Below are 23,152 nucleotides of genomic sequence, written 5' to 3'. Positions count from 1 at the left end.
ATGTGAATCCCGATGGGGTCTATTTACTAGTTTGTCTAACAATTAGGCTACAATCCAATGTACATTTACTTGGGAGTAAGCTTCATTGAACAGTGACCTAATTCACATGTAATGACAGTTCCTGGTTTGTAGGAACAAGGTAGCAGTAGCAGCAATCCCCTCCATTTCTGGTTTGTTAATCTGTCATCTGAACCTGTAAATTTTGGGTTGTTTAAAGGTTGAACCACTAAGGGTTAACCCAACAATAATCCATGGATCAACTCTGGGTTGGTTAACCTCTAAACAAACCAGAGTTTCTAGGCCTGGAACTAGGATTCCTATATTATTAATTGAAAGCAGAAGTGATGAGTGCACTGGAGACAGTGTGTTTGTTTGTTGCTAACTTTCCTGGACAATTCATGGCTTAACCCATGGTTGTCATTATGTGTGAATTGGGTTGCTAAGATTTACTTTGAATAAACATGCATAGAATGCATTGTTACTTAGTGCAATTCTATTTTTACTCAGAAGTCAGCCTCAGTGAATTTAAGAGGAATTTCTCTCAGGCAAATGAGTACAGAGTTGCAGTCTTAGAGGTGCAGCCTAATAGTAAGTAAGTTATACTTAAGTTCCATGGAGGTCAATAACTTCATTAATTCCACTGGAAATTCTGCTTATATTTCTTACTCTTATGCCCTTAAGTAACATGGGTTTCAATAGAAAACAGGGAAGAGCACGCAAAACCCAGAAGTGGAAACTTTAGAAAACATGTTCCTCATCATTCTTTTTCAGGATTCAGGTAACTGTAGAATGGCTATCAAGACAGAAAAAGAATGAGACCATCATAAGGCATTACTTTTGGGGACACTGGTAACTAGTTCATGTAGGAATATTAAAATTTTGTAAATTAAAACAAAAATAATGTTAATTAAAATAAAAGTGTTCTGTGTGACTCTCAGATGTGTGAATTTCAGAACATATAGACATCAGGAAGACTAGTGAATACTAGCATCTTGCTGTCTAAAAAGGGAACCTGTAGGTTCAAAATGTATACCAAAGATATTAACTCATATGTTCCCTTCTACTTTTTGTTTTAAGGGAAAGGATACATAGCTGTCTAATCACAACTATGTTAAAATCCTAGAATTTCCTTGTTTTCTGTGGTCTGCCCTCATTTTCATTTTAACAGAAAGTAAAAGGGGACTACACGATGTCAGGCAGACTATTTAAGAAATTAATTATATTATTGGGAGCAGCTAGGCCATGAAAGATTGAGTGTCCATAAAAATGAAGGAAAAGGGAAAAAATGTAAAATATGCAAGGCATTTCAAGTTCAGTTTCTTTTGGAACTTCAGTCTATAGGAGACTTCATGAAGGTTATGGGTTCTACATTATCTCTGGATACCCGGGTGGAATGCTTTATATCCCTTGATTATTCAAATAATTGCAGTCTTTACATAAAAAAGCTTTCGCAAGGGATGGGGGGTGGGTGGGTTGGGAAAAGATAATCATGCTGTGTTCTGAATGGTTAAAAGCAACTGAAAATGAAGTTCCAAAGTGCCCCTTCAGAAGCTTAATTATCAGATTTCACATATGCAGATAACCTTCTTTTCTGCACATAATCTCTACTTAGAGGAAAAAGAAATGCCCACACACTTCATAGTCTGAGAAAATGATGTATATCATTACATGCGTTTACGAGCTGCTGTGTAGTTTTTGTAATTTATTTTCATGACCTAAAAAGGATAGGAGAACTCACAGATATGGGATCACTCAACAAATTTTAGTATCTATATGCTACATAACATAGAAAGTAAGAAATAAGCTCAGTACTGGCATTCATCCATTTATTCTATCATGTATCTTAAAGCCATTGCCAGGAATTTCTAGCTTAAATAATAAAATTCCACATGCTGAATCGGTGGAAGAAACAGCACTATGGGAATGTACAACACTAAATAAAATATTGTTGATCAGTCACATTTCCTGAAGATTCCCTTGTCTGATCTAAAAGTCAAAGTTTTTAAAAATGTACTAGACCTTAGGCTGGTTGGTTGGAAAAGTTAAGTAAACAAAATCCATATAATTTACAAATATGTTCTGACTCATCAACATAAACTAAATTATTTGTTCCTCTTTGTGAAATCAAACATGCAGCTGATAAAAAACGTTCATATATCTTTGAATAAAGAACCACACAAGAACAACAGCTCTTATATCTGAAAGGATTTTGTTAAATAAGGGGAAATACAAGTGTTTAGGGGAGAGCAAGGATCACTTTAAGTAGGAAAGTAAAGCTCATGCAATTGGCCCATACCTTGTTCTTGTTTAATCCTCTCTCTTTCTGCATACCCAGCAGCAAGCATATTAATTCTGTTCAGCCACCTGAAATAATATTTTAAAATAGACCATTGACACTAAGTTAGGAAAGTACATGTCTTTGTAAATAATTTTCCCTTTATAAAATTAAAATATAGAGAGCTTCTAGAAAAGGAAAAGCAAACAGCTTTATTCTTGTGATCTTCAATTTACTCAAATTTTTCCTATCAAATATTCTAAAAACTTTCAACAAGGATACTAAAAGGACTTAAAAATGGAGCACGTTTAGATATTCAAAGCTCCATTAAATCTGTTGCTCACAGACGTGTCACTATATACTGATATACTCCTGTTGATCTAATTTCTCAAATCAAATCCTATCCTTTAAAGATTTAGCCAATATATTTAAACCCTTATTTGTCATACCAGCAGAAAAAGTTTCCTAATTCAGAATGTTTTCCCTTATACTGCTCTTAAGTTTAAAGCTCACCTAACCAGTGTTATATGTACCAAGTGCATCAAAGAGACCGAGGGATGAAAATAATCCTTCCATGTGAGAAGCTCTAACCTCAATAAGCAGCATGAGTTAAAGAAGACTATTATTTTATTACAGCAATACTGTCATTGTGAGAGATAAACTGCCTGTAGGAATAGGGTTTTCTCCCTTGACGTATCAAATAATTATCCAAAAGCTCACAATAAATCAGATTCACAGACGCCTGGACTTCTGACATCACAGCCTCACCTTGGTGAAGCTGGAGCTACTTTCCCAATACTGAGCTGTCAAGTTTTCTGAACTAATGTATTCCAAAATACAATACAACAACATTTGACTAACTGGAACATCAACTTTTTGTAGCTTGGCTCAACAGTGTCTCTGTTAACAATCCTTATCCAAGGAACTATGATTGATCACTTTTCCTTAGAAACTATGCAGAACACTTATATACACACACTCCTTTTCTGCAAATAGAAGATGACCCTTAGTTTTTGTGTCCAAACAAGTTACAGTGACATTCAGATAGTCCTGAAACAAAGCCCTGATTTACTAGGATGGAGCAGCACCGGTGAGGTTATTACTCTTAAGCATTTCTATTCAGAAGCTGGATGACAAATAAATCAAGTATTTATTTACAACAGCTGAGAAATGCCATTAATTTGTATAACCAACAGAAGATTGGGCCAAACTTTTATGGCCTCTTTCTGCAAAGAAAAGTACGAACTGGAAATATTTTGTTTAAACTACAGGGTTTATCCTCACGAAGGGAAATCTAAAGAAGGCCTAAAGAGACATCATAATAAAACATGAAATCTTAGGTGTATGCATTATGATATGAAAAAATGTTGTTTAAAATGTTCTTAAAACCTTTAGTCATTTCATTTTCCATTGTTAGAATGGAAAATGTTTTGTTACAAATTTCCATTCATTTTTATTTCCATGGATCTCAATAGGAGACTAAGATGTTCTTCTGCTAGATACCAAAATCACTGATGCCTGTATCAAAGTGCCAAATTTACTTTGGGATAAAGAGAAAAATATTTAATTGCAATAAAGGCAATTATTTTACTATCTTTACTACACATTAAAATGTGTTGCAGGAAAATACAGCAAGGATTTTCATATTGATAACAAAACACAATCATGGTAAAAGACCTAACTATTTGATAAGTTTGTTGTCTGTATTGGGAGACTCGCAGCACAATATAGACAAAAGGAGTAAGACATAAATCAGCTGTCGGCATATTGATAGCATTGCCTTTGCCATATTGTGAGTAGACTAAGTTTGCCATTCGGTCCATTTCCAACAATAGTTGCAGTCTAAAGGGAAATGAATGCTTAAGCCAGGCTGGCAAATCTGATTTGATCCCTTTTTCATAATTCCAGATGTGATTTCTAACAAATTTTATATGCTCTATTTTTGTTGCTAGTTCATGGAAAGGCAGTGGTATGAAGAACAATTTTGGTACAGACTACTACTACTGCTACTATTACATTACATGTATATTCCTCCTTTCTCATCTTGCGACGAGCTCAAGGCAGCTTACACAGCTTCATTTCATCCTCACAATAATTACCCTGTAAGGTAGGATAGGCTGAGTGTCTGTGCGGTCCAAAGTGACCCAGTGAGCTTCACAGGTCAGTGGGGCTAGAACCTGGATCTCCCAGGTCCCAAGATCAGTACTCTGACCACAACACCACACTCAGATGTTTCAAAAATATTTTGAAATAGAAGGAATAGTTTCAAATTTTCCAGTAATGGATCCTGCAAAAGGGGAGAGATATGTTTGGCTCTTAGCTTAAAGCATGAATTAAACTTTCTAAATCTAAGCTTCAGTATTGTTTTATTTATTAATACTACCTACCTATTGCTTAATAGAAAAATATCTCTACACAACAATTTTTTGTATTAACATCTAATGGTAATCTATAATAATGTACATATATTTTGAAAAATAATGTGTCAGAAGGTATATAAGGTATATATCATAAAAAGTTAATTAGGTTTATTTGGTGCCAGTTCATTTCTTAATTCCGGAAATCTGATTTAGCTCTACAGGGAAAAAGCAGCCTTTGGAAGACAGTATACTGAGAGTTCGATATAACTGCTCTAGAACATATTGTACTGATCCTGTCAACATAAGCTCTTCAGAGCTCTGATATGCACATTGTTCTTTTCAGTGCCAAAAAATATTCTGTACATCTACTTCATTATGTTCATGGAACATTTCCAGTGTTGAGGAAAACAAGACTATCCTTGGTTGTGCCCTACATATGCATGAGTCCAAGCATCAGAGCCTCAGTACGTGTGCTGAGGCTGCTAGGCTTCAAGTATCCACGTTCTAGAACAACCAAGACTTTTATACTGATTGTGAATAGCACCAATAACACTGCTAAAGAAGATAACATATAATGGGGTAGTTGCATACTATGACTGTTAAACATTTCAGAAAATAAACACAGCATACAGAAAAATGGAGTGAGAAATCTTAAGTACTAAGAAGAAGAAAAGCTAGATATAATTGAAACAGAATTGTCACTGGGTTCTCTTTTACTGATGCCAAAATATGATACATTCCAAAAGGTCTGAAAAATCTGAGTAGATTGGGATGCTGTAAACTACCTTTCACTGACAAGCTACATCTCTATGACTATATTTATTTTTACAAGATGATGTCCCCAAATGGTTCGGTTTTGCCCTTTTGGGTGAAAATCAGTGGTTTTGTTATATTTCATTTTTACATTTAATAAAGAAAATGTCCCTCCTTCCCACTGACCAAGAGAGGATTGATGTGAAGTGATTCCAGACTCCTACCCACTTTGGCAGCTGAGATGGGAGCCCTGAATGGATTCATGAAGGCAGCAGTGTGCTGAATCCAGGACATGGTAGAGTCAGAGTGAGAGCATTCTCATCTAGCACTATAGCTTCCTGTTCTTAGAGAGGGAGTGATCCTTTCTGAAGCAGAGTCAGTGGGTGTGCACACACACTCACGTTTACATGAACACATATGTTGTATTTACATGTGTTCTTGGAATGAAATTAATAGATAGCTCAATGTTTTCACTGACTTCTCAGCTGGTTTTTAAATGAAGGCTCACAGACTGCCTAGCATGCTGCCTCAAGTGCCACAATGAAAGAAAGGTATATTTTTTTTATAAATGTATAAAAATAAAATAAAAATAATGAAGCAAATCCACATTTCAATACCTGTTCATGTCATCCAGATGTTCAGCAGCAAAGTAAAAGCTTTTGATCTTTGGGTGGCAGGCCTTGAATGCACTGTGCAGGGGAACATACCACAAAGTACCATGCGTAAATACAAAGTATGCAGCTGTACTTTTTCAATAGTAAAACAGTTCATCATCTACTTTTTCAAAGTCTGCTTTAAGTTGGAAATCGATTGACAATGATCAATTGACATCAATTGAATTGCGATGGGCAGTTTGGTTTATAATTACTCTACTTTTACAACAGTCACTTTATCAACTTCTTACAGTGTAATCCTATACAGTCTATTGAGAGGTAAGGACAAATTAATCAAGTGCAACTGAGCCTTAAATCCTATTTATACTTACCTGGAAAGAAATCCCACTAAACTCATTGGAGTTTCTTTCTGAGTGGACATGTACTTGTACAGAATTGTACTGCCACTCCTAAGAATGTAAGCACAGGACTTGGGCTTAGAAGAAAAAAATGCCAGCAGCTATATTTCAGCATAAAACAGCTTGAGTCACAATATGTTTCTGTTAAGTATGATGTCACTTATTAATTGGGGCAATTGTGTCTGTTAGGCAAATATGTCATAAAAGTTTCTGAATGCAAAACTCCTGAGTCACATTTTATTACACAGGAATGTCCCTGTGAGTTTGATAGCATATTGCCTCTGGTTAGCATACTGCCTTTTACTTTTAAAATCCAGCAGCTGAACAGAAACAAAACAAATGTGCTTAATTTCTGACAGGCTGTTGATCATGATGTGTAACCATGAAGTTATTCACAGTAATGGGAAATTTCAGAGCCTCTTTCCTTCTTAACCAAATGTAGAAATGATTTCTGTCAGTAATGGAAGCTTCCAGTTTGGTTCTTGACCCTGGGGTATTACATTGGCACAAGTATCCATAACTTGAAACAGACGTTAAGCGCAAAGGTTGGCTAGATGCCCATCTGAAAAATTTTATTTATACTGAATTGAGGACCAAAGCAGTTTAGCGAAGTTGAACTTCGTATCACAAATTTGCAATTAAGACCATTGTCATAATACAGTCAGTTAAAGGAAACTGCCAAACTTTGCAGTTCAACTATTCTGAATATTATTTCTAATACTTACTACTTCTTGCGACATTCACTTGCTCTATCAATTTTAAATTCTGGTAGGCTGATGAATCCCTCTGCTTTTTCATCCTATGATGATGAGAATAAAGAAGAATAGAAAGAGCAGTCAAACAAACAGCATGTAAATATAAATGTATTTGCCCTTTTTTATGGGATAACAATCCTTCATTTGTAACCTCATTAAACCTCAACAAAAACCAGTTTCTTGTCAGAAAGGATGTTTCAATAAGAACTTGTGGTTAAGCATAGATCTTTAGATGCTATACATAAGACCTGGCCAGTATAAGCATAAGTAAGTTACCCTTACAGAAACTTAAAAGAATTAAGATCAATTAAGATCAATTCTTAAAGAAACGTTGATCAGAGTCCTCTTTTTCAGTCCATTGCCTACCTTGCACCATTCCTACAGAGTCAACATTTCTTATTCTTAGTTCTTGTATTTGTGGGACTTTCCCCATATCTTCAGCTTGATGTTTTAATTCCAGCCAAACCAACCATTTTCTATTCTCTCACAAAAGCTGGACCACAAACTGTTCAGTTTCTAAACAACGGAACGTCCCAAGCCAAAATCCTTCATATGAATAGGATATTATATTGTATTAGAAGGAAATTATTGGTCTATGCAATGTATGTCAGTGCATGGACCATTTTATTCTCAAAAGAAAATATGGATTCCTGAGAATGCATAGCTTCTTGAATAATTCCCACAGCACCTGTCAGTACCATCCAACTGCAACAATCTGTCTTATAAGTCTTAATATAACCTGTTGACCTTCCTCCTGAACAAAAGGAAGACATAAACTGCTCATATTCTGCATTAATTGGGAAGACTAATTTAATAAATACATAGGAAAGAATGTACAGACTACAAGCTCCACTTATTATAGGATACACTTCACAATTACTTTCTGCTGTAGTAATTTCTACTGTAAATGTGAAAAGGTTGTTTTTGAAACCAAACAAAACCCTAAGCAAATCAAATAAAATACCCACACATGTAACAACAAAAGCAGCATTTTATCTGCTATATTTGGCTTTCTTCCATATTAGTTGATAGGGAACACAACTAGGAGGACCGTACTGCATTCATGTCCTGTTTGATGGTTTTCTGCATCTAATTGAAGAGGGTGTTATACTAGACAGCTTTTAAGTTGTTATGATCAGACTTTTGGACCATGGATATAGTATTCAGGCCCAATCAAAACCTTCTGCAAGAAAAGCAATATGGAAGTCAGTTTCTTACCTCCTCATTAATATACCAATACAGAGAAGTTTCCTTCAGAACAAACCAATATTTTTTCCACTTTTGTGAGAAGTAACTCTTGGCATCTTTCTTTTTCCAGAGCCAACCCTCACAGTCTCCACGACCAAGATCTTTACAAGAAATCCGCCTTTTACTCTTGCTTGGTGCAAGACCTAGGAATAAATAATTGTTTCAGAAAGGACATGTGTTAACGACATAATGCCTCCATCCTGACTAAACATCCATGGTTATGACCAAAATGTACATCGTGATGTAGCTCCAGCTTATGTCTACTGGTAAGTAGCTTTGACTGAGTAATAGTCCTTTACAGTGGTAGCAAGTTTAGTGAAGGCTTGGTTAAGATTATATAATGCTTACAGAAGATATTTCAACTTAGAATAGACCCACCTTCCTCAATCTGTTGCCCTAGATACCTTGAACTTGACTTCCTATTAGCCCCTGCCAGTGTGGCTAATGGTCAGAATGCTCGCAGATGTTTTCTAAACTAGCTAGAAGGCACCAGATTGGGTAACACCAAATGTAGGAACACAAGAACTCCCAAAGGTTTTAGACAATATGCGCTGAGATAGGTATGGCAATTTTGTTAGTTTTAAACTGCCAACTTTAAACTTCATGGATATATCTACCAATATTTAAGAAACCATTTAATATAATACTTACCTTTGTTCTTCTTTTTAGACTTGTGCTGTAGAGAGGACTGCTGAAATGTCTAGAAAAATATATAAAAAGCATTGGGTTAAGGTATGCCAGTTTCATCACACTAAATCTAGAACGGCTTTCAAGAATTCCAAGGACCTGGCATCATCAACTGGAAGTACTCATGCATTAACAACACTATAATGAATAAGAGAAGAAATCAAATCAGTCAGTCCTAAAGGAAATCAACCCAGACTGTTCTCTAGAAGGATAGATACTTAAGCTGAAAGTCAAACACTTTGGCCTCCTAATGAGAAGGAAGGACTCACTGGAAAGGTACCTGATGCTGGGAGTGATTGAAGGCAAAATGAGAAGGGGGCGACAGAGGCTGAGGTGGCTGGATGGAGTCATTGGTGAGGTGGGCATGGGGCTAGGGATGCTCCAGGAGGCAGTTGAGGATGGGGAGCCTGGTGTGCTATGGTCCATGGGATCATGAAGAGTCGGGCATGACTTTGTGACTGAACACACACACAATGGATGGAAGCAACATAAGAACATGGAGGTGGTGAGGATGTTATGGAGGTTTCTGCTTACTGTACCGTTATCACCAAAGTTCATAATTACACAGGTGAGAATATGGATATTCTTTGCAGTATTTAGGGGTTATACAAAGCCAACAAAAGAATAAGGCTGGAAGCATAGCTGGCATGAAATCCCTTTGCTAGGGTTCCTTTCTGAACCATCAGAGATAACTGGGCAGTACTAAAATGAACTTAAAACCCCAGAGCCTATTAAGAAGATCCATTTCTGCTGATTTAATACTATAAGTCTCTTTGCCTCTAAGTCTATAGAAAACAACAGCATTAAAATTCCACGTAAGCTCACTAATATTCTGTTAGTCTAATTATCATACCTGCTTGAAGTTTTTAAAGAAGTGTTGAAATGGACGTCCAAGTTTGGATGTAGCATTACAACAGCAAGCAAGGAGCTAGGAAACCTAGCAAGTCTAGCCCTTGCTCAACTTTAGAATGCTGACTTTCCTGATATCTAACACGAAGTCAGAAACATGTCCCTTGCCAAGGTGATACAAAGACACAGATTAGCTAGGAGCAAAAAAGGAAAGCAGTACAGACAGGTGAGTGATGGGGTGGACAAAGAAAAAGAGCTGGATAAGCACCCAGGAGGGGAAAGCAAGGGAAACCATGCAGTAACTTTGCTAGTTAAAAGACCCTCACTGATAAGTATTGTGTTTTATTGCATTTAAGAGCTGGGCCTGCCTCAGGTTTGGACCAGAGACAGACTATCATATTCTCTTTCCAGATCCATCAGGTGCATCACCGTTCTCTCATGATGAACTATGGGGAAGACTGTTGAAATTACCATTGGGTACCTTTACATTATGCCCCAGGTATTAAAACTGAAAGAGATTTTAGGGGATTAAATAAACAGGGACAGTCCTGCATTTTAACCCAGGGGACTGAGGGTGCATACTGTTCTTTATGGTGTCCAGCTCTGACTCCTTCCTTAGCCACAGATGGTCATTCTACCTACTTCCCCTTGGGGCTGCAGCCCCAGTGTGAGCCTTTATGAACATATTAATACTAATCTAATTTTCTTCCTTTGGACTTCCCAATATGACAGTTTCCTAGTTACAGCATATCAATAATGCTATTTTCCTAAACACATGTGAAATTACCAAGATAAAGCACATCTCTATCTCATAGTCCTAAAATAAAGATAGCTGCCAAAGATTAGATTTCTTTAAGCAGGGTCTATTTAAATATATTTAAGAAAATCATCATGACATAGAGAGTGGCTTCACGTGATAACTGAAGGAAAGGAAGCCACTGTGGCTTCTTTTTCCTGATCTAACTGTGTCAGTCATGTGCTATCTGATTTTCATTTTTACCCAAGCTGGAGGCAGGTTGCCATGTCATATGAACCTGGGTTTGGCTTCTAAACCACCCACAAACCCTAGAATAGACCGTGTTTTGGGGGGTGGTTTAAAGCCACCCACCTCACCAGGTTCAGATGACACAGAGACCCATCCTTGGCGTAGGTAATTATAGAGATGAGGCAGCATGAAACCAGCACACATGGTTCAGGGAGAAGAAGCCAGTAGGTTCTCAACTTGGTTTTGTTCCAACCAACTCAGTCAAAACTATTTGGTAGACCTCACTCCCACCTCTAAGTCACCACTACGTTATTCAGCAACCTACAGATACAGTTGAATTTGGAGAAGATAACTGGCAATAGCACAGATAGACAAGACCCTGGTTGACATGGGAATGGACATTCTGCAGTATTTTTCTGTTTCAATATATCTCCATAGCAACTGGCAGCTTTAGAAAAGACTTCATAACAAGCAAAAAGAATGGCAAAAGTATCGCATTTAAAATTAGTATGCATGTGTGTGTGAATGCGTGGATATAGCTGGATATTTGGATGAACTCACTACTGGTACTTCAAGATATTTGAAAAGATATCAAGCAACATATGCTGCAATTGGATAATAACAAGCTTTAAGAACTTAAACACCTACTTAAAATCTGCTTTACTGTAGTTTGGAGAGTTCTACAATTATTAGTTTTGTTCAAGATAACAAATCAGTATACTGAAAGTTTGTTTATTGCATACAAGGAATATGTTGCTCGATAGTAAAAAAGCTCTCTTTTGACCTTTTGGCGTTCTTATAGATGCTTTCACTTCATGGACTGATGAGCACTAATGCTTCATCAACAAATTAATGTGGCAGTTCTGGACCAATTATGAAAAGGCACATAATAATTCTCCATCTGCCTACTGGTAAGTATACATACTGCACCTTCCAAATTTCATTAGTGCTTTATTCATTATTAGTTAGGCTCCATCTTGAATACTGAGTCCAGTTCTGGGCACTACACTTCAAGAAGGTGTGGACAAACTGGAAAACTTTCAGTGCAGGGCAACTAGATGCTAAGGGACTGGAAACAAAGTGCTATGAGGAGAGATTGAAAGAACTGAGCATGTTTAGCCTTCAGAAGTGAAGAGTGAGGGGAGAGCTGGGAGCACTTTTCAAATCCCTGAAAGGCTGTCACACTGAGGAAGGCTCCACAATTCTAGAGTTCAGGACACAGATAATGGGTTTAACTTACAGGAAGCCAGGTTCCGGCTGGACATCAGGACAAACTTCCTGGCTGTTAGACTAGTACAGCAATAGAAGCATTTACCTCAGGAGGCTGTAGGCTGTCCCACACTTGAGGCATTCCAGAGGCAGTTGGACAGCCATTTGTCAGGGATGCTTTAACTTGGAATCTTGCACTGAGCAGGGGGTTGGACTTGATGGCCTTATAGGCCCCTTCCAGCTCTACTGTTCTATTATTTCCCACTTAGCAATGCAATACTGTCACTTTTAATTATTTTATTTACATTTCTTTAGTGTTCTCTACTTTTTCACACTTCCCCAAACATCATGGGTTGTTCCACAAACAGGGTGGTTCAGTTTGTTCTACTGTCACAAAAAATTGACTATAAAGTTCTTCTACAAGAATCCCCATCAAAATGAGTCAATGTTTCATTACAATGAAATAAAATTGTATTTACAGGTCCTAGAGATTTTTTTCTTAACACTTACCCTGCACTGAGTTATTATAATCCTTCTTTAAAACCTCAGTCACCTGGGTCTAGTATCAAAATGATAAAATGAGTCTGCTAGAATAAAAGTGGGCCATTGCTCTCCAGTTTGGCTCAGTGGAGAATCATCTGCTTTGACAACCAAAGAAACTGGGATGCACTTTGGAATACAAGCTCTCACAAATTTTGGCTGCATGAATTACCTGTTTGCTTGGTCACTTGAAAAAGCAAGGTAATTATAGCGCTACAGAAAGTAGTGATTGCCTCACTTTGAAAATAATAATCTATTTTACTTTTTAAAGTAATTGCCCAGTTTCATTAGCAAACATTCAATACCATATAAAATCTATTGCCAAATGAAATCTCTGTGTAGTACTAGTTACATAAATCAATGGTTTTATATAGATGCAGTTGGTTGCAGGATGTTCTACAAACTTTTATGGGAGCCATTACATAAAAATGGCTTACAAATCAACAGACTCTTTCAATTTGTACATGTTTAATTCCATTTTAACATAACTGAATTTAAAAACAAGTATGAGTATATGGCAGCTGATCCTTAGTTTATCTTCATTTTCATTATCATCATCAATACTAGAGAATGGTGTTGCATGATAGACTATCAGATAGCTTTGCTTTGTATATCTCAAGTAATAATGAACTTATTTTTTTTTCCAACAGTATACTAATATTTCAAAGAGAAAATAAGGAAGAGCAGACTGAACTGTTTTAAGAACAACATCTAGCCATGTGTCAGACAGCCAACTGCAGACAGCATCAGTATATACGAAAGCCATTTGACATTTACTTACATGATACAAAGATGTTTCAGGTCCAGGTGTGCTCATGCTATCTTGCCTTAATGAGTCCATTTGTAAACTGGGTAGCAGAGAGTAATGGCTAGGACTGTTGCCCTTATCTCCTTTCTTTTTGGATTTTTTGCCTGTGTCCTTTTTGCTGTTTCTCTGAAACATGTAATCTTCTTGAGCTATTTTCTCATTGCTCATATAACGAAGTAATGAATTTTCTAGATAAAAATTGGAAAGGTTGCATTGCAAAAAGCATATCAGTGAAAAATCTTGCTGAAATCCATGGCACATGACTTACTGCACTTTCTTCAAACCATCTTACTAAGCAACTGTGTCTGAAATTAAGTACCAAAGAATACTGATAGGAGTCTGAAATCCTGTGTCTTAATGGCATTAAACCCAATAAATAACACTGCCCCCTTTTTCATGATTTTATCACAAATTACTTTTCAGGTAGTGTCCTACTGAGCCTTTACTGACAGCAGCCTCTGCTTGGACCATGGGGCTCTGATGCTTGATAAGTAGAAATGCTAGTCTCCATAATGTGACAGGCCAATGGGGATTAGAGAAGAGAATACCACTGACTTTCCTGATCTGGAAATTAGTGCTTTGGTGTTTTTCTGGGGTGGTTTTTAGATGAGCAAGTGGTGCTTCTCACAAGTGCAGCAGAAACAACTGAGGCTGAGCAGTCTCTCTGCATCATATGACGGTTTTACTCTGTACTCCATATTCCTCCTTTAAAAGAAATGCATTTGCCACCTTGGAAGAGAGGTGTGCATGTTATAAGTATTGGACCTTGGCATTGGGTTACAACATTTTTCTTAGCCCAGACATTTTAAACTTCAATGTGTATTTTTTGGCAGGTTTTGAAAGAGTTCGAACCTTCTCAGTTGTAGTATACTGATGTTTAGATTTAATTGTATCAAATGCCTGGTATTTATGTGCCCTTCTCCGAAATCAACATTGGGATTTTTAAATTTAACTTTATAAAAATAAGTAAACATATATCAGGGCTCAATCAGAATGCATATGTTGGCCAGCTGAGTGCCCTACTCTGAAAGTATTATTTTATTTATTACTAGCACTTCTCTAAGGTCATGGGTTCCCACTGACCCTGGCTATAATCATTTCCCTTGCAGCATTTTTGGGACCCATAGATTACCACAAGACACCTGTGGTACTTCCATCCCACTTCATTTTGAGTTTTCCTACTGTTTTCTTAAGTATCCATTTATTGTCAGTAATGGGATGGTATAGAAAAGCTTTAAATAAATAAAATGAATAAATATTGTTTCATACCATAAATCCACACAAGAGTACAATTATTATCTTACACCAGGTGATATTTGCCCTGTTCTGGACAGGATTGCACTCCCTCTAAGGACACGGTGTGTAGTTTGGGAATGTTCCTTGACCCAGAGTTATCTCTGGAATTCCAGGTGACTGCTGTTGTGAAGAGCACTTTCTACCAGCTTCAGCTGGTCCATCAGCTACATCCTTATCTGGATTAGCAGAGTCTAGCAATAGCAATCCACTCTGCAATTGTACTATTGCAATGCCTTCTATGTGGGATTACACTTGAGGATGGTCTAGGTATTTCAGCTGGCACAGAACAGAGCTGCAAGATTACTCACTAGGACTGGTAGAAATGATCATATAACACCAGTAATGGTCACCTTCACTGGTTACCAGTTGAAGTCCAGGCCCAATTTAAGGTGTTAACTTTAGGTGATACACGAAGCCCTAAACAGTTTAAGGCCTGGTCATTTGAAGAAATGTCTTCTTCTGTATACACCTGCCTGAACTTTAAGATCTTCCACTAAGGTCTTTCTTCAGGAGCCCTCTCTGAAGGAGGTATAGAAGAGTGGCTACCTTGGGAAGGACTTTTTTTTTTGTGTTAAAGCCCCAGCTCTGGAATTTGTTTTTCAGACAAAAACACTTCATTCTTTTCAGCACCAGACCAAAGCCTTTTTATTTTCCCTGTATTTTAAGGTTGATAGTTTATTATAATTAGAATTTTAAATATTTTAATATTGCATTTTAATGTGTGGTTACTGGTTTGTGAGCTGTCCTGAGACCTGTTTTGGGTAAAGGCAGGGCAGATTTTTAAAAATAAAATAAATATATAAAATACCACAGTGGCCTGTTTTATATATTAATGGGAACAAGGAAGTGTACATGTGGCAAGCAGGACCAGAACAGATGAACAACCTGATCCATACTGAGGTTTGTTGGGGCAGAGACAAGTTGGGATAGAGACAAGAGTTCCACATTTACACGTAACGGTATGCATAGAGATGGCAGTCTGTGACATGTTTAGCTTCTGGGTGTTCAATGCATGCAAGCCAGACCATTACATCAAGTCAAATCAGCAGTACTGCATTGTAACAATTTCCAATCTAATATTTTCCTCTTGGTCTATAATTCCAAGATATCATATATGGAAATATGTTGGCAATTAGTCTTCCATTGCCAATTTAGGATATTGATAATGAATAGTCAAAAATGTCCTTGAACATTAATCACAAAACCTTTTAAAGTCCATGTTTGACAGTTATGTGAAATAGTTAAACAAACTATGCATGCAATTTGACACACACACACATACACCGAGAGAGAGAGAGAGAGAGGGAGAGAGAGAGAGAGAGCGAGCGAGCAGTGCAAGTTTTGTGTCTCAGGTCACTCACCTCGCCTACTATCTCTTTTTGACTTGCTGGGATCTTCATAATCTCCTACCCAGTTATATTCTACTGGCATTGATATGGGTCTTAACTTGCCTGCAGCAAAATAGATTGCATTGTTTGATTCAAAACACTTGTAAAAAGGATGATTAGATTAATATGCCTACATGAGAAAACAGTTTATTAATTTAATATTTATTTATTTCCTTTTCATACTGCCCAATACCCAAGGCTCTCTGGGAGCATAACAAAAGTTAAAAGCACCCAACCACTAAAAATTGACATAAATCAACAAAACAACAGTGACTGCAACTGAATCAGCATGGAGGGTTCTTCTACCACGGTGTTGTCATCCAAGAAATTTTGATTCCCTCCTCCCTCCATCCATAAACATTGGGCCAACATCATAATTGGGCCAACATCATAATAAACCACTCTACTTAATTTACCCATGAACAATGCTCCATGGCATGCACCAACAGCCATTTTGGATATGAAAGCTATGGCAGGCAAGAGCTGTGTCATGTGAAAACAGGTGGTGGTGTTATGCCAGGGTTAAACAACCTTAGGATAACCCTAGGTCAATTCATGACACAACAAGCCATGGCATGTATCCTACATATGCAAAATAGCAGCTGGTACATGCTGCAACACCCATGAGTGAATTAACCCTGGTGATATATTTAACATTTAACTGACTCAGTGTAGGATCTATGCCAGTTCTAAATAATTTTGTTAACCTGACCCTAACCATTCCATCAGGTTACGAGCCTACTGATGTCTCTGCAGGTGATCATGTGGGATTGGTAAGAGTCTGAACCACATTATGATGTATTTCCTGTGAAATCTCATGGTAACGGAAAGTCAGATCTGCCCATATTACAATATACTCATTCCAAAATACTTTCATGTGCCATCATCTAAACAAAAGCATTAGCCCACTAAAAGTTAAACTTCATGTGCTCAAAGCATAGCATGATTAAGAAAAAAAATATTTTTGATCAAAGCTAAGAACATAAAAAAGGATCCACTTAGCAACATATTGAATTGTAAGCAAAACAGCTAAATATTTTTTAATTGTGTCATTTTCTTAGTGGAAAGGCAGGGTACAAATCATATTTTTTTCATTATGTACATTTTTCAGACACTTGGAAGACATTTCAGTATTTTTCCATTCCCGTTTGTCCTCATTCAGACACCATTTTCTCATAAAATCATAATATACAGTAATGTAACCAATAATATGTAATATATAAGAAACCAAAACAAAAACATCAGAGATGCCACTATCTTTGTTGCACTATCTTGTATATGAACATTCAGTTTTACTCAAAAGTAACCCCTGTGAATTCAGTTATATAGACTTATAGCCTTATTATTTCAAATAGCTCTAGAAAATTTCTTCAACCTTTTCAAGTGGTCTGTTCATTTCCATACACTACCTCTTCCTCTACAGCTAGCTAAGAAGCCAGTTCCGCAACCCTTTGTTCTCTATGAGACGGAAATGTGGAAACTTGTTTTTAAATATTGTAAAAATTTAGCATTTGGCTTTATAAATCTTAGTCCCCTTGTAGAATAGTATTTGGCAAATTATATGACTTTAAAATCCTGATTGTTAAATTATTTTCTACAAAACATTTCCCTGTTTCATACATACATATATGTGTGTGTGATTATGATGGAGGTAAGCACATACCTCTTAATTTAATGCAGTAATTTTGCTCCCCTGGAGGGGAAAACATCTTTAATAAATAGATTGATTAACACAGTTAAATTAGATTATGCCAAAGCCAGATTATGTAACTGAGAAAGTGAACTGAGAAAGTGAACTGAGAAAGACATTCATGATGCGAAAGGAAGGCAGGAAAGCAGTTTATATGTGAAAATACCTGCAGACAAACAAGGATTAGGTAGAAGACAGGAATCCTTTTAAGGAGATGAAAATATAATCACAGCATATTGGTTGGATCCAGGCTTAATCATACTGAAATAAATGGAATCTAAATCAGTTGTGACTAATGTTCCATTAATTTTAATAGATTCACTTTATGTATGACTAAGTTAGATACAAGCCCTTATTTCCATCTCAGACAGCAATTTGGATTTTAAAACTGCACGTGGGAAATTGCATTAAAATAACATACTCAACACTTCCCTTGCAAAAAGTAAAATATTGTTTCATGTTTTTACAAAGCTGAAGAATTGTGTAGGATTTTCTTGTTTTTTGTTTTTCATTTTTTTGTTTGTTTTTTGACTGAGGAAAATCTGGTATGATTTGGAAACAGTGGAATGAAACTCTAGTGCATTTGTGCAATTCCACAGTGCCACCTTGTGGTTTGGTAACATATAGAAAGGCATATTTGTAACATTCATTCATTCATTCATTCATTACAAATACAGTATTTGTGACATATAGAAAGACAGAGAAAGAAAAGCCCATAAAGCAGCTAGCTATTCTGAATTTTTCACAGAATCTGGAAACAGAAGCCCCAGTAAAGTGCCAGGTTTACTACCTCACGTAGTAAAGCCCAGTATACAGTAGAGTGACTTGTGACCCCCCTGAATCTGTGTCCTATTCAAAGTAATGTTGAGCTTGAGAACCAAAGGAGATGACACTCAATGCCACCTGAAACAATCTCTATTGTCTTCTTCACCACAGCATTTTTCATCTTGAGCCATCTTCATCCAGGATCACCAAAAGCAAGGAACTGCACATTGGAGATACCTACCAGCCCAGCGTAATTTTTCTGTTTGGTCTCCCTAGTTCTCCACAGTTCCTGCTTTTGCAGCTTACAAGTTCTAGTATCCTGAAAAAAGGATAAGTCTAGCAGCTAGAATCCTGAAGAGAAACACTCCTGCAGGAAATTAGAATTCATGGGAACTTTTTGTTGTAGCTATTTGTACTTCTGATTGTTACATCTTGGGGCAACCAATCCAGTATGGCAGGCAACAGGCACTATCACCATCGCGGGCATCTTTGTGGACTTCCCTGGAACATATGGCTGGCTATTCTGAGTGACTAAAACTACAACCTTCAAACCCACCAATAGAGGTGGTCTCATTAAAGGCAATGGAAACTTGTGAATAGTTGCACATAGGATTATCTGTGGTGTAGGTTTGTGACCCGTCATGGAAGCAACTTTCAAGGAGAAGAGGGTACAGTATGTACCTATTGTTGGTCTTTTGAGGTAGTTAATTGCTGAGACCATGAGGCAATATTATTTTTTCAGGAAAACAAGGAAAGTTTATTTACAAAATATCTGACCAAGTACCATGCTAGTATTCGGCTCTACACATGCAGCAAAACACATTCTGCAGTTGCTATTCTGTGGTCAAGTGGACATTCTCAATGTGTGTATTGCATGCAACTCTGTCATCATGGGCAGGATACTGTGTGGTTATTTTGGTTTGGCTGTCAGTGTTACAGGTGTAAGGGAGTTAAAATTATCCTTCCCAAGTACCTGATGGATCAAAATGTTTTCCTGAATGTACTTGAAGAAATTTTGTTGAACGTTTGGCTAATCTGTGGGATATGGAAATACTCTGGGTTATTCACACTGTTGCTCCTAAGTGCTCTCCCCTTCCTGGCTTAACAGGGAGTTGAGAGCAATGAAGCGGAAGCAATGCTGGGCTGTTTTGTTTAACAAATGTTACTGAACATGGGCAAAAGATCATTGGTTTAGGATCTGGCTATATAAGGAATTGCCTTGTCTTACTATGACTCTGCCTGGGTATTAAGAGCTGCAAGAAAGTGTCTGTTAGCCATCCAGAGACGTTAGTAATTGGACAGCATACAAATTTTATAAATAAACAAATAAATATTTGCAGAGAAATTTTTTAAAATGCTGTGCACCACCTTGATGGCTTTTTAGTAGAAGATGAACTATGAGTCAGTTAGAAAGGACATGATGACAAACATCATTGTAACAGGAAATCACTACAAAACCCAACATCACAAGAAAAGGTTACATAAACCTATAGAACAAGATTTAAGTGTGATGGGTGTATTTCTTATGTGACTCAGTGTTTTGGTGCTAATCACATGTGATAATGGTTTGCAAAGCAATGGCCCATGAAGTCCAGGACTGAAGGACTGAAATACCTTCATAAAACTAATATTCATATCCCTGTTTAAATTCTCCAGGTTTAATGGAACATCAGAAATTTACACAAGTGAACATGGAAATATGTGCAAGTTAGCACTGTTCAAATACCCACTGAGTTTCATTTAATGAATTTCATGCAATATTCTCCCTAGCTTTCTGCCAACTCAAAGCAGTTAAGAAAATATTTCAAACATCAGAATTTATAATGTAGTTAACAATGAAGAGTCCCATGCCAATTCAGCAGGAGAGGAAGCAATTTGTCTTTCTGCAACCAGGATTGGATTTAATAAAGTGCATACCATATATCAAACCACAGGAGTGATGTGAAAAGAAAGAAATGGTAAATGAACTTTTCTGGGAAAGACAATTTTTGTACATTCTGGAGAAAAAAAATATCAATCAGGAAGGACTGCAACATACCGTAGGTTGGAGTACTCTCTCTCCTTCCAGAGCTACTTGTTCTTCCTTTTTCATATTCATAACAATACAGAACAGCATCTTCTTCAACCACATTAAAACGTTTTCGATATTCTTGGTCAAGAAATGAATTTGGAGATTCAGATCCCTTATGTACTGGCTTTCCCACTAGATGCCTTCCAATGTCATCACATGGTAGATTTCCCTTCTCATCCCTTAGAAGAAATATATTTAGATACATAATGGATTAATATTGTGCATCCTGGACTATGCAAGTATCACACATATCCCAACTAATTCACATCAAACTTCAAGCACAGTAAATCTAATGAAAGATGAAGCATAACGATCCAGTTTGTGCTACCCAATCAGACTACCCTTTGATTCTCATGTTAACTTTTAACTAACATTTTCTGTTTCCAGTAATTTCTTGCACATGTATTTTTAGGAGAATATATTCGGTTAGAAGATCAATTTAAAACGTTAATGATCCATTGAAAAAATGCTTAGGTTTATGCTATGTCTGCAAACCTCTTGCACTTCAGGTTCCAGTAAGCATTACATAAAGTTATAGGTTTTTGCTTGCCATTTCAGCATAAAGTAGACTTCATTTTAACTAATAGACAATATCCTGAAGACACCTGAGGAACAGGTAATCAAGGCTGGCTTGCCTCGTATTAGTATGGGTAAGCTATAAGGAAGCCCATGCTCAGTATTTTGACTTCCTAGTATGAATAGTCAAATAAAAAGAAAATGAACAAACCCTGCAATGGTTGGAAACCAAAATGATGCAATACTTTCTGGGGCAGGAACCTCCCTTCTCATACACTTTGCATTTTGGGTCTGGGAGTTTTGTTTTCTTAACTCTGTCATTGTTAAATTATACTAATTGGTTGTAAACTTTAGATATAATAATACAGATTGATCAAAATATTTGCTTGACTTAATTCAGCTGTCTAGCACACAGTCCAGTGGTCAAATACTGGATTTACAATTGAAAGATGGAACAGTTGTATTACTTTAAGCCAGAATAACTCTGGCTACTTTATCTGTATTTCTTTTAACTAAGTAAACAGAACAAATTTGTCATATGGGTCCTACATTTTTCTGATGAAATCTCATTCTTTCCTTTTCAGTTATGTACAACTACACTGAAACTTAGCAAGTACATGAATTGGCATATATCTGTCATTCCAATGCATGACAAACTAATAATGGGTTTTAAAGACAGACCATTATGTTTCCAACTGCAAGGGAAGCAAAAATAAAAACAGACTACATGTATTGCCAAACCCAAATGTAATATTTACAGAAAAAATTACTACCAGAACTTGATGAGACAGAATTAAATGATGTGGCAGAATTTTAATTGGGATGACAAGCCTACTCAAACACTGGGGTGGACCATATGAATCTATCCAACAACAAGAAAATACTGTGATTTCTACATATGTGACTTTGAAACACTATTTGCTTCATATCTTTGCAAATATAAAAAGTAGAGAAATTGTTGCCATGAGAAATGGGGAATTTATTTTTCTGATATCAATGTTTCTCCCCCATGTTTCACACACACACACACACACACACACACACAACCATCAGAAAATTCCATGGTGGGTACCATGCAGGTTGTAGATCTTGAATGATCTCAATGCACTGAGATCTCATCTTTCACTTTGTCCTATCACATCCTGGTAACTATTTTTTTTTTCTTTTTCATGGGTGGAACACTGCACATGGTTATAACTGCAAATTATCAGGATGATCAATTCACCTGGGAATATAAGGCTCTGCTGGAGGAGGTGGTATGTAGAGGTCCTGGAGTGCTGAACTGTCTCTCTTGGTAGGTGTGCTGATAGTACTGGAAGGTGTGGCCACACTGCTTGTAGGACTTCTAGGTACAAGAGGCTGGTTAAAACAAAATAAAAATACTTAAATGCCTACCTGGTTAACACCAAATCCCTCTTCTACATTTTACTGTCTCTCTAAATTAATCTTAAATGTTACATGCACTAAAAAGGCAATGTTTTGCATCGTTTTTGATAGTATAATACTAAATTATAGGTAATAGATATAACAGATTACTAGATATAGTAATCTATAACTACCAAGCCAAAGAGTAATGCATGCCATTCATCTAGGAATCTGAATCCTGTCTGTAAAACTGACACAGTTACATTGTTTTTTATCCATTTCACATGTCAACGTATCAACTGCTTAAGAGTCCATTTTCCATATTGTATTAGTTATGTGTTAAGTCTGGTTGACCTGACAGAGATTCAAATTTGGCTCTCTTCACCTGACCAAATTCTGCATGAAACCCACTAATGTAATTACTGCATACAGAAAGTGCTGTAGGGAAAGCTGCAATCTTGATCCTTTACTAGGACTAGAGATAATCCAAAACAGTGTCGCTAAATTGAGGTGAGCTGAAACTGTCACTGAAGGAATATACTGGTGACTCTCCAAAGCATATTCTAACTGGTCCCTACTT

At 36.9% G+C, this 23,152-nt stretch overlaps 1 protein-coding gene across 2 annotated transcripts in view; it reads right to left on the bottom strand.

The window, feature by feature from the left end:
* CNKSR2 (connector enhancer of kinase suppressor of Ras 2) overlaps positions 1-23,152 on the bottom strand; it is an 89,743-nt gene that overhangs the window by 34,489 nt on the left and 32,102 nt on the right. For both annotated transcript variants that reach the window (XM_044442331.1, XM_044442332.1), the window contains 9 exons: positions 22,433-22,566; positions 20,659-20,870; positions 16,139-16,228; positions 13,455-13,669; positions 9,055-9,103; positions 8,374-8,546; positions 7,126-7,199; positions 6,006-6,077; positions 2,297-2,364 (listed from right to left, as the gene is read on the bottom strand). In XM_044442331.1, coding sequence (XP_044298266.1) covers positions 2,297-2,364; positions 6,006-6,077; positions 7,126-7,199; positions 8,374-8,546; positions 9,055-9,103; positions 13,455-13,669; positions 16,139-16,228; positions 20,659-20,870; positions 22,433-22,566 — 1,087 coding nt within the window. The remainder of the gene's footprint in view (positions 1-2,296; positions 2,365-6,005; positions 6,078-7,125; positions 7,200-8,373; positions 8,547-9,054; positions 9,104-13,454; positions 13,670-16,138; positions 16,229-20,658; positions 20,871-22,432; positions 22,567-23,152) is intronic.

Source organism: Varanus komodoensis, unplaced genomic scaffold (genome assembly GCF_004798865.1).
Source record: "Varanus komodoensis strain SLA01 unplaced genomic scaffold, ASM479886v1 scaffold4, whole genome shotgun sequence".
NCBI classification, from domain to species: Eukaryota; Metazoa; Chordata; class Lepidosauria; order Squamata; family Varanidae; genus Varanus; species Varanus komodoensis.
Note: the sequence above shows the minus strand (reverse complement) of the source record. Positions and strands in the feature narration are given on the sequence as shown.